General features: G+C 37.4%; 1 protein-coding gene across 4 annotated transcripts in view; it reads left to right on the forward strand.

Annotated features, from left to right (window-relative positions):
• ANXA7 (annexin A7) overlaps positions 1–16838 on the forward strand; it is a 31600-nt gene that overhangs the window by 4178 nt on the left and 10584 nt on the right. For 2 of the 4 annotated variants that reach the window (XM_054572608.1, XM_054572606.1), the window contains exons 2-6: positions 4302–4356; positions 6097–6301; positions 6767–6877; positions 7452–7516; positions 7939–8004. In XM_054572608.1, the coding sequence (XP_054428583.1) occupies positions 4303–4356; positions 6097–6301; positions 6767–6877; positions 7452–7516; positions 7939–8004 (501 nt within the window). In that variant the 5' untranslated portion in view covers position 4302. Of the gene's footprint in view, positions 1–2132; positions 2153–4301; positions 4357–6096; positions 6302–6766; positions 6878–7451; positions 7517–7938; positions 8005–16838 lie in introns of those variants that run through there. The other 2 variants (XM_054572609.1, XM_054572605.1) reach the window with 2 other exon arrangements.

Genomic DNA, 16838 nt, shown 5'->3' on the forward strand with positions numbered 1-16838 from the left:
GGATGCGGGACCAGCCCAGTTCATATCTCCACTTCCTCCTACCAGTCTGGATGGATGTGGTTTCTTTAATTCCATAGTTGTCAGACTTCTAGTCAACTTGATATTTGATGATTCTGAGTGATGGTTGTTCTATAGTTCAGTTGTAATTTTGATGTGGTATGTGAGAGAACAAGCCATGTTTATTTACCCTCCACCTTGACTGCAAGTTCCCGTAATCTATTTAAACTCTTATTGATGGACTTTTAGATTATTTTTACATTTTTTTGTATTACAAATAGTGTTGTAATCAATAGCCTTGTACATACACACGCAGACACACACACACACACACACACACACACACAGCATTTGTGCAAGTATTTCTATAATGGAATTGTGTTCTAGTTCTTTATAAAATTACATTCCTCAAATATACCCAAATTCACTTACTTAAAATTGCATTATATTTTTTCATGTGCAGATAGTCTTTATTTTCATTCTGTTTTGGAACTCTGGTTGACATAATTAATTCCTCTAGGCCCTTAAAGATAAGATTTAATAAATGCAGAAATAGGACTTTGGAATAGTTCCTAAAATTTAGAAATTTAAGTTGCTTATGTGGTCTTTGGTACTGTAACTACTTGTTGCCTTTAAAATTATTATTCATATCTCTCACAAACTATTTTCAGATTCCCCTCCACTTTTTTTTTTGAGCCTGACATCTTTCGCTTTTGGTCCATTTGACTGTTTTTAGATGTCGTTATCTCTTTGCTCCTTATACAAACCAGGCTTAGGGAAGAAGAGAGCAAAAGTAACATTTTAGTTCCTGTTTTACATCCAAGACTTTGGATACCAAATAACCATTTTAGAACTGACAGGAACAGTGTTTATAACTTATTTTATTTTTGTTAGTTTATAACTTTGAGTCGATTATGTGCCTATTCATTCTCAATTTAGCAAGTGTTTTGCTTCTATCCTGTGCTTATGTCATAAGGAACACTATAGTAACTTAAATTTATCAGCTCATTTTCCTATATATTTTTCTCAAAATGCCACATACTTCGACCCATATTTCTACCAGCATCTAGGGACAGTTGGTATTACGTAGTGGATTTTCATAAATGTTGAGGATTTGTTTGGGGTCTTGATATAAAAATAATACAGATTATTTACAGCCGTGCTGGGGAGAAGAGCCAAAACACACATTGAAAAAATTAGCCAATTAGTTATTGGGTCCAGAGATGCCAAAATATTCTAATACAAAAATATGATTCACAGACTAGTAGCATCAGTGTTATCTGGAAGCTTAGTCAAAAATGTAGAATCTCAGATTTCATTTCAAAACTACTGAGTCAGAGTCTGCATTTTAACAAGATTCCCCAAGTGATTCACATGTATGTTAACATTTAAGAAGTACTGTAGTACAGTGTTCAAAGAAGAGAGAGAAGATTTGAGCTGAATAGGTGAGAAGTGAGTGAACTCAGGCTTGAGGGCCAGGTCAGTTAATAACAGTGGCTTAAGCAAAGAAAAGCTGAGAATGGTTCAAGTGGTAGAGATTTCACATTGGGAATTAGGTGTTGGTGAGAGCTGTTTTGTTTTGTTTTGTTTTTTTAAGCTTTTATTTATTTATTTTTACCAAGAGGGTAAGGGAGGGAGAGAAACATCAATGTGTGAGAAATACATGGATTAGTTGCCTCTCACACACCCACAACGAAAGATCTGGCCTATAGCCCAGGCATATGCCCTGCCTGGGAATGGAACTGAATTGGTTCTCAGGCTGGCACTCTATCCACTGAGCCACACCAGCCAGGGTGGTAAGAGCTTTTAATTGTTAAGAGTTTTTAACTGATCAAGATGTTTCTCCCGCACACTTGCATGTTGATGTTTCTCTCCCTCTTTTTCTCCTTCTATTCCCCTCTCTCTAGAAATGAATAAATAAAATCTTTAAAAAAAGTTTTGAATTGTTCTTAGGAATTTTGTTGTCAGCAACAACATAGATGTTGATTTCTATTAATTTCCTATGCTGCTATATAACTAAATAACTACAAACTTGATGGCCTAAAACAATAGAAGTTTATTTTTCTCTCAGTTCTGGAGGCCAGAAGTCCAAAATCTGTATCACTTGGCTGAAATCTGGGTGTTGGCTGGGCTCCGCTCCCCTAGGAGGCTCTGGGTGAGAATCCGTTCCTTGCCTCTTCCAGTTTCTTGTGGCTGCCAGCATTCTCCAACGTCTGCTGCGTTCATAGCCACGTTGCCTTCTCCTCTTCTATTAAATCTTCCTCTGTCTCCCATTTATAAAGATGGATGTGGCTGCATGTTGAGTCTCCTAAATTTCAAAAACTGGTAAATGAAGAGAAAAAAAAATCAAACATTATATATCTTTCCTATATAGATTATACTTCCGAAAAACCATACGGTTGTTAAAGGGAAATTTCTCAAAAAGTATTCCAGATAATAAAGAAAGAATGATAGAATTAGATCTAGGTTGATCATCAGCCACAAAAAAGAGAAACAGCTGATCATTACATGTTTCCCGATATAAGTACTGTACGCAAAATACCTGTTGAGTATTCTTGCTAACAAAAGTAACCTGAATCTCACCAAGCTTTGTAGATCTAACTACTAACAGGCAATAACTGTTAAAGAATATTATGGAGAGTCAATCAGCAAAATCCAGATAGATAGTGGTAGATTTCAGGACAAACTGTCTTTGACAAATAAACTACAAGGAAAAAAATAAGAGGGGAGGCCTATAGACTAAAAATAAGAAACACGTGAACAAATTTTTAAGCTACAAAATTGGTAAATGACTATGGTTTAAAAGAGTTCCTTGCCTTTTTTTAAAAGATTTTATTTATTTTTTAGAGGTGGGGGAAGGGAGGGAGAAAAGGAGAGAAACATTGATGTGAGAGAGGAAAACAGATCGTTTGCATCTCGTAACTGCCCTGACTGGAGACTGGACCGCCGAGGCCAGCATGTGCCCTTACCAAGAATTACTGGCAACCTTTTGCTTTGCAGGATGATGCCTAGCCAACTAAGCAACACTGGTCAAGGCAAGAATCCTGGTCTTTTTTACACATAATATGTTGAAGTCCATATGAGTGAAAGGATATGATGACTGGGGACTTGCTTTAAGATAGTCAAGGGAAGGGCAGTCTTTGGGGTGCACATGACATAGGGTTGGCCTCCACCTCATAGTCATTGAAACTCAACCTGGAGGTTGCATGGACATTTATTATATTAAGTTGAACTTCAAGAAATTTTTTTGTATGTTAAAAACAGATGAATTTCAGTAATGCCATGTAGTTCAGCCTAATACTGTTCTCTCTACTTTTAAATGTTTGAAATTTTCTATAATAAAGTACAAAATTTATTTATTTAAATGTATAAATCATATTTATTCTGTTACAGTGGTCTCAATTTTTCCCCCTTTATCCCCCTCCACCCATCCCACCCCCACCCTAAAGTACAAAATTAAAAAAAAAAATACTTAAAAGACAATTGGAAATTTTAACACTGACATATTGATGATGTTATGGTTATATTTTTATAACAGCACTGTTAATTAAAAAGTTATATTTTTAGAGATGTATACCGAAGTATATGTAGATTAAAATGATAGAATATCTAGAATTTGCTTCAAAACAGTCCAGCGAACTGGTGGAGAGGGAGAGAGAATATTGAAAAAAGATTGATGTGAATTGGTAATCACCGTAGCTGGGTTATAAGCCTATAGGGTTTCTTATCTGTTAATTTTACATTTTAAGAAGTTTGAAATTTTCCAAAATTAGAATTTTATAAAAACAAAGACAGCCAGGGTAAATCCAGGTATGTATGACTACTGAATGTTAACTTAACTCTTAATGTTTTCACAGTGTGGTTATATCACTATATGAGAAGATTTCTGTGGCATGTGGACAGTATTGTAACATTTACATATTCATTTTAATGTTACCTTCTCTTTGTGACAAGAAATCTATTTCATGTTTTCCATTTATGGAATTGATATAAAGCAATTTTAAGTGAAAAAATTCTTGACTTAAAAATATTCCATAAATAATAGTACGGGTAGTATTCAGAGATGACAAAAATTGTATGGTATATGAAGCTGGAACATGTACTATGCTATACTGAATCCATTGGTACCAATCATGAAATGAAGACACATTTTATCAGCTTTGCTTTTACCCCTCATATCCACGTTTGAATGCCAGCCAGACTCTTTTCAAAGGTGTATTTTGTATAGGACCTCTTGACAACAACTATCTTCGAATGCCTTAACCCTTACAAGAAATAACAGAGGACATTTTTTATTGTTACAGAATGTCATACCCAGGCTATCCCCCCACAGGCTACCCACCTTTCCCTGGATATCCTGTAAGTATTGGCATTGATAATACTGAAATGAGCCTATTTTTTGGAACAGGTATTGTGTAGGACTAGCCCATGGCAGATCTTACAGATATGCTAGAGCAGAGACCTGATACGGCCGTGCAGGGAGGCAGACCCGATGTTGCTAGATACTCTGTTTCTTCAGATAAAGCAAGAAATCTGGATTTTATGTGAAATTGTCCCAATTTTTAAAATTGGGAAGTTAATTTTTTAAATGTTAAATGTATGAATCAGTACAACATGTATGAGCTAAATTTATCTCTTGAGTCACTGGTTTTTAACCTTTGTGTTAGTAGGTTTTAAATAATTAGGAAAAACTCGACTCAAAGGTAACAAATTGCAGTGGATTATAGGGCCCTTGATTTCTAGTTCTGAGACTTTTAGTATTTGGAGTACATTTTATAAATGTGCTGCAAGTTCTGACTGTTGATGTCATTACTATGGGAACTAAACTTAGAGCTGAGGCATAAGTAAGAATCATGCATTTCCGTTTTATGCTCATAAGTATGTAGCGCTTCTTTCTGTCTGAGAGAATAGAAAGAGGGGCTTACAGATTAATGATAATGTGTGTACCCTTATGTAAAGTGAATATACAGCTGGGTTTATCACAGGAGAGAGGAGAACTGTGGTTGTTCCCAGGTTCCTATGTACTAAAGTGAACCCTGGTGATCATTTCAGTCAGTGCAGGCTAATTGCTGAAGCAGACAACCTGAACATCCCAATGACTTAACACAATAAAAACCCATTTCTTCCTTACTTCAGTCTCCTGAAAGTCATGGGGGATGGGATTTGGGGGTGGGGAGAAGGCTTTGTTCCACGTAGTCTTTTGGGTTCCCAGGCTTCTTCCAGGTATTGGCTTTGCCATCCCCAGCACCTTGGAGTCCTCCACTGGATCCTCTGCTTCCAGCTGGCAGATGAAGGAAACAAGAGAGTAGAGGATTGGGCAGGAGGTTTTTAGGGGCCAGGCTGGATGTGGTGTATGTTACTCTGTCCACATTCATTCACCAGTATTAAGTCGTATGGTCCTATATAACGGCAAGGGGGTCTGGGAAGTATAGTCTAGCTTTGTGGCCAGGGAAGGAAGTTTAGTGAACACATAACAATCTTTGCTGTTCTTAAACGTCGTCTGATCTGAATCGATACCCAAAATTTCACACCTCATGTGTGACTCAGGTCACCTTTTTTTTTTTAATTGATTTGAGAGAGAGAGAGAAAGAGAGAGACATTGATTTGTTCTTCTACTTATTCATACGTTCATTGGTTGCTTTTTGTTTGTGTCCTGACTGGAGACCAAACCCGCACCCTTGACATCGGGACGATGCTCTAACCAACTGAGCACCCGGCCAGGGCCACTTCCAACCCCTCCCCCCGGGCCCCCATTGTGCAACAGGCCCAGGTGTGTTGCAGGAGAGCTGTGAGTTCCTTACTTTAGGGTAGAGAGATGGATCTTTGTCATATTTCTTGGTGCTAGGGAAATGAAGGAACCAATGAGCTTTGTTAGTTGTTCCTGAAGGTTTGGAAAGAGCCTGGTTCTTATTCCCAAATAGAGAAACTGAGTTCTGACAGACAAGTGTCCTGAAAAATAAAGTATATTGGTAAACTAGTATAAGATACCAAGACTTCTAATATGTAATAAAAGAACAAGTTAAACCTTAACAGTTACTTCTGTTTGTTTGTTTTTTTAGATGGGTCAGATTTCTTTGAAAATGTTTTCTGTTTTTTCAGCCTGTGGGTCAGGAGTCGTCCTTCCCCCCTCCGGGTCAGTATCCTTATCCTAGTGGGTTTCCTGTAATGGGAGGAGGTGCCTACCCAGCAGCACCAAGTAGTGGCTACCCAGGAGCTGGAGGCTACCCCGCCGCAGGTGGTTATCCAGCCCCTGGAGGCTATCCTGGTGCTCCGCAGCCAGGAGGAGCTCCATCCTATCCTGGAGGTGAGTTATAGGTCAACAAATGCATGATGATTCGGGGTTGCTACAGTGCTTTCCCCTTCTTTCCTTTATCCTCTTCATTCCTGCTTGTTCTGTATGAGGTCAGAATAGCACTTAGCCTACTTTTTACCTTAGACAGCAAGGATGTAGCTGGCAAGATACAGGGATAAACATTTGCAGGGGACCTGAAAACTGGGAGCAAGCTCAACAGTTCTGTTGTGAAAGGAATTGGAAAAAAAGTCTCATGGTAGTAAAAGACCAGTATATAACAGTTTGATTATTTGTGAACTTAAGAAGTGAGTAAGGCATTTCAGTTAGCATGCTTGGGACCTGTAAGATAGCTTTGTCCAAAGGGAGAGAACAACTTAACTCTTTCATATTATAAGTTAGTAAGGCAACTGAATGAAGTGAAAACTTTAAATTAAATCATGAGAGCTGTCACTAGAGTTTATTTTTTCTTTTCTCTAGTTCCTCCAGGCCAAGGGTTCGGAGCCCCGCCAGGTGGAGCAGGCTTTTCTGGCTATCCACAGCCGCCCTCCCAGTCTTACGGAGGTGGCCCAGGGCAGGTCCCACTACCTGGTATGTACCAGCTGTCCAGAGAAAACAATAGCATGATGTTTTGAGTTTTTCAATTGTCATTGAGAGAACTTTGTTTGGGATAGTTGTCAACAAACATTTATGCTAAGTACCTCTATAAATAATTTTAAATACATAGTTCCATGAACTGTATTAATTTGATGAAAAAGCTTAATCAGTAAGATTAAAATAAGGACCTACTTTTTCAATTAAAAAAAATAATGTCCCAAAGCCAAAAAACACAACCTTCAAGAACTTCTCTGTTTACTCCTACCACAAATGAAACGACCCCCAGAGCTGTGTCCTGGCATCCTTTCCAGGTGGAATCAGAATTTAATTTGGTTCAAGTGTTTTTTTAAAAAAGTGTTATTTGTTAGCATATTATGTAGGAAACAGAATATTTTAAAAGGTTCTTAAGACCAAATTTTGTTTTAGATTTAGTAAATTATACTAAAAAGAAATCCTAATGAATAACAATGTGAATGTTCTTATATATTTTCATATTAACAATGGCCAATACTATTTTGAAAAACTAAATCATATAAGACCTGTTTGCTCTATGTTTTTAAACATGTAGGTGGCTTTCCTGGAGGACAGATGCCTCCTCAGTACCCTGGAGGACAAGCTCCTTTCCCTAGTCAGGTATTTTTGCTCCTACTTTTTAATTTTAGTCTGGGTAACTGCATAATGCCAAAGAAGAACACCACTCATTCACCACATTAGAGGTCTTCATGAAGCAGATGAAATGGTCTATAACATCACTTTAGACTTTAAAACTTTGCTTTTGATAGACTCCATGTTCTCTTTGGTTTCTCTGCTTTAAGTAGCATGCTGATGACTTTGATAAGAGAAAAATAGGCTCCTTCTCACAGGTGATGATACTTATAACTTTTTCATAGAGATTCACTTGGGCTCTTAACATGGGTTTTAGTTCTTTTTTCTTTTCCCTCACTATTATAAATATGATCTTGGGTGACCGGGTTATTGGTGTTTCTGGCAATGTTTTATAAAAGTGTGGTTTTGTTTTCCATTTTTACCTTTATAACTTTTCACTCTTCTTTCAGATCAATACAGAGTCCTTTCCTTCCTATCCTGTTTTCTCTCCTGTTTCTTTGGATTATAGCAGTGAAGTGAGTAAGGTTTTCTAACGTTCACTAATTACTAGGTCCCCTCCATGTACCTTCATTTGTTTCTGATTTCTTGTGTATTTTACCACTTCCCGAGGGCTCAACTGTATCTATTTTATCTTTATGTCCCTATGGCGCCTGGCAGGGCTTTAAACACATTAGCTAATTACGTTGTCTGTTGATTTGATTTCTCACTAGCTTCAAAAGGTCTCCTGTATGTCAAATCTTTGCCCCATCCCTGTATAGCTCTTTGTTTTATTCATTAATTACCTTTTTAATTCTCTATGTCCTATGCAAGTTACTGGGAACAGAAGCAGTATACTTTTATGCTTAACTTTATCTTAATCTTTTTATTTATTTTTATACTGCATGTTCATAAAGATCTAGCATTTTCAAGCTTTTTTAAGTCCGGAGTGGGAGAGGGATTTCAGTACTAGAAGAGAAACACCTTAGCCATTTTCTGGCTTACTTTCCTGATTTGAGGAATTTGAGTCCCAGAGAGGTTAAGAAGCTCATCCAGAGCCACACAGCTAGTGAAAGACAAAACCGGGGTTATATCCTACCAGTTCTGACTCCCAGACCAGTGGTCTCCCTGTTACACAGTGTTGCTTTGCTAATAGAGCAAATGATGTTCCTCAGAAACACATAGTAGACTGTTTCAAACCTTTTTATTGTTGAAGTTAATCGATTGTTAGTCATATTGTAAATCTGTAGCTATTTTAATCATTCCATTACCATTATCACTCATACCCCTCTCCCCACCACAATCAGCACTCTCTTGTCCATGCCCATGAGTCCTTCTTCCTTTTTGCTCAATCCCTCCATCTCCTTACCACGACCACCACCACCACCACCCAGAGCTGTCAGCCTGCTCTCAATCTATGGGTTTATTTTGTTTGTTAGTCAGTTTGTTCATTTTATTCCACATACGAGTGAAATCGTATGGTAGTCGTCTTTCTCTGACTGGCTTATTTCACTTAGCATAATATTCTCCAGGTCCATATATGCTATCACTAAGGGTAAAATTTTCTCCTTTTTTATGGCCGAGTAGTATTCCATTGTGTAAATGTACTGTAGCTGTTTTATCTGTTCATCTACTGATGGACACTTGGACTGCTTCCATATCTTGGTGATTGCAAATAATGCTGCAATGAACATAGTGGTGCTTATGTTCTTTCCAATTAGTGTTTTGGGTTTCTTCGGATATATTCCCAGAAGTAGAATTGCTGAGTCAAAAGGCAGATCCATTTTAATTTTTTGAGGTATCTCCATACTGCTTCCCGCAGTGGCTATACCAGTCTGCATTCCCATCAACAGTGCAAAAGAGGTTCCCCCTTTTCCATATCCTCACCAGCATTTGTTGTTTGTTGATCTGTTGATGGTAGCCATTTTGACAGGTGTGAGATGGTTTCTCATTGTGGTTTTATTTATTTTATTTTGTTAAAGATTTTATTTATTTTTAGACAGAGAGGAAGGGAGGGAGAAAGAGAGAGAAACATCAATGTGTGGTTACCTCTCATGCTCCCCTCACTGGGGGAACCTGGCCTGCAACCCAGGCATATACTCTGATTGCGGATTGAACTGGTGACCCTTTGGTTCTTAGGCTGGCACTCAATCCACTGAGCTACACCAGCCAAGGCTCATTGTGGTTTTAATGTGCATTAGTGATGTTGAGCATTTTTTCATATGTCTCTTGGCCATCTCTATGTCCTCTTTGGGGAGGCGTCTGTTCAGTCCTTTGCCCATTATTTAATTCGATTGTTTGTTTTGTTGGTGTTGAGTTTTTTAAGTTCTTTATAAATTTTGGATATTCACTAATCAGAAGTATTGGTGAATGTGTTCTCCCATTGAGTGGTATGTCTTTTTATTTTTATTTATTTTTTATTTAATTTATTTTTTTAATCATGTTTATTCTATTACAGTTGTCTTAATTTTCCCTCTTTGACCTCCTCCACCCATCCCACCCTGCAAACCCCACTCCCACAGTCAATTCCCACTCTGTTGTCCATGTCCATGGGTCATTCACACATGTCCTTCGTCTAGTCCTTTCCCCTTCTTTCCACAGTTGTCCTCCTCCCCCATCCCCTCTGGTCACTTGCCATCTGCTCCATGTTTCCATGCCTTTGGTCTATTTTGTTCATTAGTTTATTTTGTTGAATAGGTTCCACTTATAGGTGAGATCATATGGTATTTGTCTTTCATCAACTAGCTTATTTCACTTAGCATAATATTCTCCAGTTCCATCCATGTTGTTGCAAAAGGTAGGAGTTCCTTCTTTCTTTTTTTTAAAGTGCAGATTGATTTTATTTATTTTTTTAAATATCAAAACCCATTTTAAAATATTAAAAAATTTAAATCCGTTATAAAGTCTCACAAATTAAAACATGACACCAACACAGAAATAGTCAAGTAGATCAGTGAAATAAAATGAGCATTCTAGAAACAAACATATGTATCTAACAATGTAATATGTGATTCAATTGATATTTCAAATCAATGGGGGAAATGAGGCTTATTCAACAAATAAGGTGCATGGACCACTATTACTTGAAATAAAACAAATATAGAGCCCTATTTCACATATTCTACAACAAATATTCAAGTGAGTTAAAAATCAATATGTAAAATCTAAGGAGTTTTAGGAGAAAATACAAAATAATATTTTTCTTACCATGAAGTAACATATTAAAACCCAGAAGCTGTAAAGTAAAATTTTGACAATATGACTATATTAAACATTTAAGACTGTATAGTACTATACCTATAAAAAAAGTTAAAGGACAAGTAATAAAATAGGAGAGTATTTGCAACACCTCTAAAAGACGGTTACTAGTTGTTTTTTCTTCTTTTTTTAGGGAAAAATTTGTACAAATATTTAATCAAAAAATGGATAAAGAATACCAAAAAGTCATTTAAGGCTTTAAAAAAAAAGAAATAGGCAAGAAATATACAAAAACAGGTTTAGTTTCAACAAATAATAAAGGAACAATTAAAATAACACATCATTGTGACAATCAGATTAATAAGTATTAAAAATATTGGTGATATCAAGTATTGGTGACTGTGAAAGGAACTGGGTATTCATAGACTCTTTTTCTTCATCTTCTTAAATCAGTCCTTTTAGCGTACCTTGCAATGCTGGTTTGGTGGAGGTGTATTCTTTTAGCCTTCTTTTGCCTCGGAAACTCCTTATTTCACCTTCCATTTTAATTGAGAGGCTTGCTGGGTAGAGCAGTCTTGGTTGTAGGCCTTTACTTTTGATGACGTGGAATATTTTTTGCCATTCCCTTCTGGCTTGCGGTGTTTCTGTTGAGAAGTCAGCTGCTAGCCATACCGGGGCTCCCTTACAGGTTACTACCTCTTTCTCCCGTGCTTCCTTTAGGATTCTGTGTTTGTCTTTGCTATTTGCCATTTTCATGATGATGTGTCTTGGAGTGGGCCTCATTGGATTCCTCTTGAATGGGACCCTCTGTGCTTCCTTGACTTGTGTGACTTTTTCTCCCCCCAAATTTGGGAAGTTTTCCATCATTACTTTTTCCAACAGGTTCTCTATCCCTTGCCCCTCTTCTTCTGGTATCCCTTTGTACGGATATTATTACATTTTAGGTTGTCCTGTATTTCCCTAAACTCTTCTTCATTCTTTTTGAGTCTTTTCTCATTTTCTTGCTCTTTCTGGGAGCTTTTTTCTACCTTGTCCTCCAGCTCACTGATTCAATACTCTGCTTCATCTGGCCTGCTTTTGATTCCTTCTACTGTGTTCTTCAATTCAGAAGTTGTGTTCTTTAATTCCTTTTGCCTCTTATTGATAGTTCCTATGTCCTTTTCCATGCTGATATAGTTTGCAGTAAGTTCCTCATAGTTTCCCTGTAGTTTTTTATAATTCTCTCTGTGCTCACTGAGCTCATTGAGCTTCCTTAGAACCATTGTTTTGAACTCACTATCTGATAGTTTACTTGCCTCTATTTCATTTAGTTCTCTTTGTGGGGATTCCTCCTTTCCCTTTGACTGGGGGGGTGTTTCTTTGTCTTCCCATTATTTGTGAGACTCTTCTTTTTTGCTTCTGCTTCTTGAAGTAATCCGTCTTGATTTCCTGACTTTGTGGTGTGAGCTTCTATGGTAGGAGACTACTGTTTTTCCTTTCTGGATCTTCCTCTGATGATGTCAGATGCCGTCCCTGTCTGGCCTTAGGCAGTCTGTTAGAGGCTTCCAGGAATCTACTGTCTGTGGCTGTCTCCTTCAGTTGTTAATCTAGTCATTCTGCACTCTGCAGGCCAGCTTAGACACCACAGGGCAGGGCAGAGTCCCTCCTGGGGGCATGGTCATTGGGTCCTCTCACGCTGCTGCTGCTGCTCAGGAGAGTTACCTGCCTGAGCCAGATGACTGCTGCCACATGGGGGATGAGTCAGCACTGGGATCCTTCCAGCCACTCTCTCCGTTCTCTCCCGAAAGCCTCTTTCCTCAGTCTCTCGTCAAGTGCCTCTAGACCATTCTGCACCCCCTTTAGCCAGGGATCTACTATCAGTGGCTGCCACTCTGGACTCAGCTGTCAGGCTTTAGCACCACTAGGCCAGGCCTGAGTCCCTCCTGGGGGTAGGGCTGTTGTGTTCTCTCATGCTGTTGCTGCTCAGGGGAGTGGTCTGCCTTGAGCAAGATGCTTGCTGCCCTATGGGGAATGAGTCAACACCAGGATCTCACCTGCAACTCTCTCAGTTCTCTCCCCAAAGCCTCCTTCCCCAGTCTCTCCTCAGGTGTCTGTAACCCACTCTGTCCCTTCCTTTGCCACAGACGAGGGTAAGTGGCTGCAAAGAAAAGTTTATACATTGGCCCTTTAAGTGGCTTTTTGCATCTCCAGCCGCTTGTCTCTGGTAGAGAGCAACCCTGCTGCTTTTCGCAGTGGTTCTTATCTGTGTTTTTTAGGCTCTGGTGCTGTAGGCTGGAGATCCCCACTTACGGTTTAGACCCTGCTCTTCTTGGGGAATCCAGCTGGCCCTTTCGATATCCTTCTGGTGCTGCTGCCCCGCCCACCTTCTTGAGTCTCTACCACACTCCTTACCAGTGAGGTTGTGCTAAAGCTGATTCTTCTGTCTGTCCAAGGTTATAAGGCTCCTGTCTCGTTTGTTCTGGTGATTTCTCCACAATTTAGTCGTAATTCCAGATTGGTCCTGGAAGGAGGTCACTATGACTTCCATTCACTCCTCCACCATCTTGATTTTCCCATTTTGTTGATGGTTTCCTTTGCTGTGCAAAATGTTTTTAGTTTGATGTAGTCCCATTTGTTTATTTTCTCTTTTATTTCCCTTGCCTGGGGAGATATATCAGATAAAATATTGCTATTGTCAATGTCTGATATTTTACTGCCTATGTTTTCTTCTAGGATTTTTATGTTTCCAGTCTTGATATTTAAGCCTTTATCCATTTTGAATTTATTCTTGTGTGTGGTTAAAGACGGTTGTCTAATTTCTTTTTTTCTGCATGTATCTGTCAAATTTCCCCAACACCATCTATTGAATAAACTATCTTTAGCCCACTAGCTTATCTAAGTAAGTAGTATGTTATTTAGCTTATCTAACTAGTAACTGTATGTACTAGCTTCCTCTGTCAAATATTAATTGACTGTAGAGGTGTGGGTTTATTTCTGGGCTCTCTATTCTGTTCCATTGATCAATGTGTCTGTTTTTATGCCAATATCATGCTGTTTTGATTACTATGGCCTTATAGTATAGTTTGATATTAGGCAGCAACATTCCTCCAACTTTTATTCTATCTTCTCAGGATTGCTATTGCTATGTGGGCCTTTTGTGGTTCCATATAATTTTTGAAATATTTGTTCTAGTTCTCTGAAATATGTCTTTGGAATCTTGATAGGAATTGGGTTGAATCTATAGATTGCTTTGGGTAGCGTGAACATTTTAATGATGTTAATTCTTCCTATCCATGAACACTGTATGTGTTTCCACTTATTTTTGCCTTCTTCAGCTGCTTTCTTCAGTGTCTTATAATTTTCTGAGTACAGGTCTTTTACATCCTTGGTTAGATTTACTCGTGGGTACTTTTTTTTAAATCAGTTGTAAATGGGATTGTTTTCTTAATTTCCCTTTCTGATCATTCATTATTGGCATATGAAAAAGCAACTGATTTCTGGATATTAATTTCGTATTCTGCTATTTCACTGAATTTATTAGTTCTAGTAGTTTCTTGGTAGAATCTTTGGGGTTCTCTATGTACAGTATCATGTCATCTGCAAATGAAAGCAGTTTTACTTCTTCCTTTTCAATGGGTGCTGGATTTTATTGAAAGCTTTTTCTGCATCTATTGATATGATTATGTGTTTTTAATCTTTCATTTTGTTTATGTGGTGAATCGCATTTATTGATTTGTGAATGTTGTATCAAGCTTGCATTCTTAAAATAAATACCCCTTGATCATGGTGCATGATCTTTTTGATGTATTTCTGTATTCAGTTTGCTAATATTTTGTCAAGGATTTTAGCTTCTATGTGGCATATAATTTTCTTTCTTTTTTTGTAGTGTCTTCATCTAGTTTTGGAATTAGAATAATGCTGGCCTCATAAAATAAGTTTCAGAGCTCTCCTTCCTCTTGAAATTTTTGAAATAGTTTGAGAAGGAAAGGTGCTAGTTCTTCTGGGAATGTTTGGTAAAATTCACCTGTGATACCATCCAGTCCAGGGTTTTTGTTTGTTGGGTTTTTTTTTTTTTGGTCTTGCTTGGGCATTTGGGCCATGTAACCTTTGATTGACCCAATTCTAATTTTATGGCAGTTTTCAGCAGGGAGATTGGACTCAAATGGATTTTAAAGGTTGAAACTCTTGGTGGCCAATAGTGTGAACTTTGCTGTGCTGAGAAATCTCTCCTTCTTAGAGTTTTGACCTTAACAGCATGGACTCTGATTTCTTTGAAGTTAGTATAATGCTTGAAGGATGATAGTATTCTTGATGAAGATTCACTTCAAACTAGACTTTCAGCAAAGAATAAAACAAACCAGTCTTTCCTACAGGTGCAATAGCAAGAATGGGACGACACAAAATGAGAATCATCAAACAGTAGTTGATGAGGATTAGTTTCTCTTACTGTCTAGTTCAGTATATTATAAACGAAGGCTTTTTCTCTACTTAGGATTTCAGTGACAGTGCTACATTGAAAAAATTTATACTTGCATATTTCCTACAGATAGAATAATTTTAGTTTTTCCTTATAGTCTCTATACAAACATTTTTCTGTTAGTACTCTGCATACATTCCTGGCTTAGAAACTAGTGAAGGGTTGGTTGGTAAAGTGTACTGATAGAAGAAAATGTTGGTGTAAGAGTATAAATGAGTGGGAGGAATTACTGACCATAAAAATGTTTGTTGAATGATGGTCTGGTCCCCTTCTCCCCATTTACTTTGCCCTACAGGTGCTAGCATAAGTCTAAGTACAACTTCAGTTGCCAAAAGAGCAATTTAATCATTTTATATTTTAAAATTATGTTGAAAACATGTTTAAGTGACATTTTAGACATATGGGGTTAAATAAAATATATTATTAAAATTGAATTTTAAAAAATATGGCAAGATATCATCTTCATTCCATCCCTCTTGAGCGCTAATTGACTACTTTAAGAAAACTATTGAATTGTTTCATAGCTTTGCATTTTTAATTTTGTTTTTACTTTTAATTTTGAGGTAATTTAAGACTTACAAAAAAGTTGCAAGAACATGTACATAGAATTCCTGTATACCCTTTACTCAGGCTCTTCAAATGTTAATTTCTTACATAAACACAATACGATGATCAAAATGATGAAATTACATTTATTTAATACCATCTTCCAAATTGTAGACTTACTCACCTTTCACCATTTGCCCCTCTAATGCCCTTGTCTGGTTCAAGATCCAATCCGGGATGGAATATTGCATTTATTGTCATATCTCTTAAGTTTCTTTTAATATGAAACAATCCTTAGTCTTTGTTGTTCATGTCCTTGACACTTTCATATCGTACTACCAGTTATTTTGTAGCTTATTTCTTAATTTGGGTTTGTCTGATATTTCCTCATGATTAAATTTAGGTTATGCCATTTGGACAGGAATACCACAAAAATGATGTTGTATCCCTGGTGCATCATATCAGGAGGCACTTATTGTTGACTTATTGAATTACTGGTGATAATTGCTTTAGATCAAACTTTTACCCCCTAATTTTAACATTCATTTATGATTCTTGTCTGAAGCAGTTATTACTGTGGTATTTGTTATGTGGTAATTAAAAAAATTTTTTCTCATATATTTCTATTAAAAAATATAGCCCCATCAAGCTGGTGTGGCTCAGTGGATTGAGCACTGACCTCCAATCCACTTTTCAATCCAATTGAAAAGGCGCTGGTTCAATTCCCAGTCAGGTGGGGCACACGAGAGGCAACCAACTGATGTTTCTCTCACACATGCATGTGTCTCTCCCTTACCTTCTCTCTAAAAATAAATAAAATCTTTAAAATCTTAAAGCTAAATAAAATAAATTTAAAAAAGAAAAAATATATATATGGTCTATATGTTGCTTTCTGGTATATTTCCTTATAAAGTCTATCAAGAGGAATCGCTAATCATCACTTTCATTTTGTGTGGTTGTTTTTTTTTTGTTTTTGTTTTTTTTGTTATAAGTTTAAGCGACAGTGGCAAGGTTTATTAAAGCAAAAAGTAAAAGTCCACTTTTGGATAATAAACGTATAGCCTGAGCACTAAACCAAAAAAAAAAGTCTACTCTTGGCGAGAGACAGAGAGCTGGCAGGCTAGACAGAGCAGCTGCCTTTTGTGCTTTTCTTCATGTACAGTGTTTTATTTG

Source organism: Pteronotus mesoamericanus, unplaced genomic scaffold, assembly GCF_021234165.1.
Source record: "Pteronotus mesoamericanus isolate MK-2021 breed Mesoamerican mustached bat unplaced genomic scaffold, CSHL_Meso_final contig_24, whole genome shotgun sequence".
Lineage (NCBI taxonomy): Eukaryota > Metazoa > Chordata > Mammalia > Chiroptera > Mormoopidae > Pteronotus > Pteronotus mesoamericanus.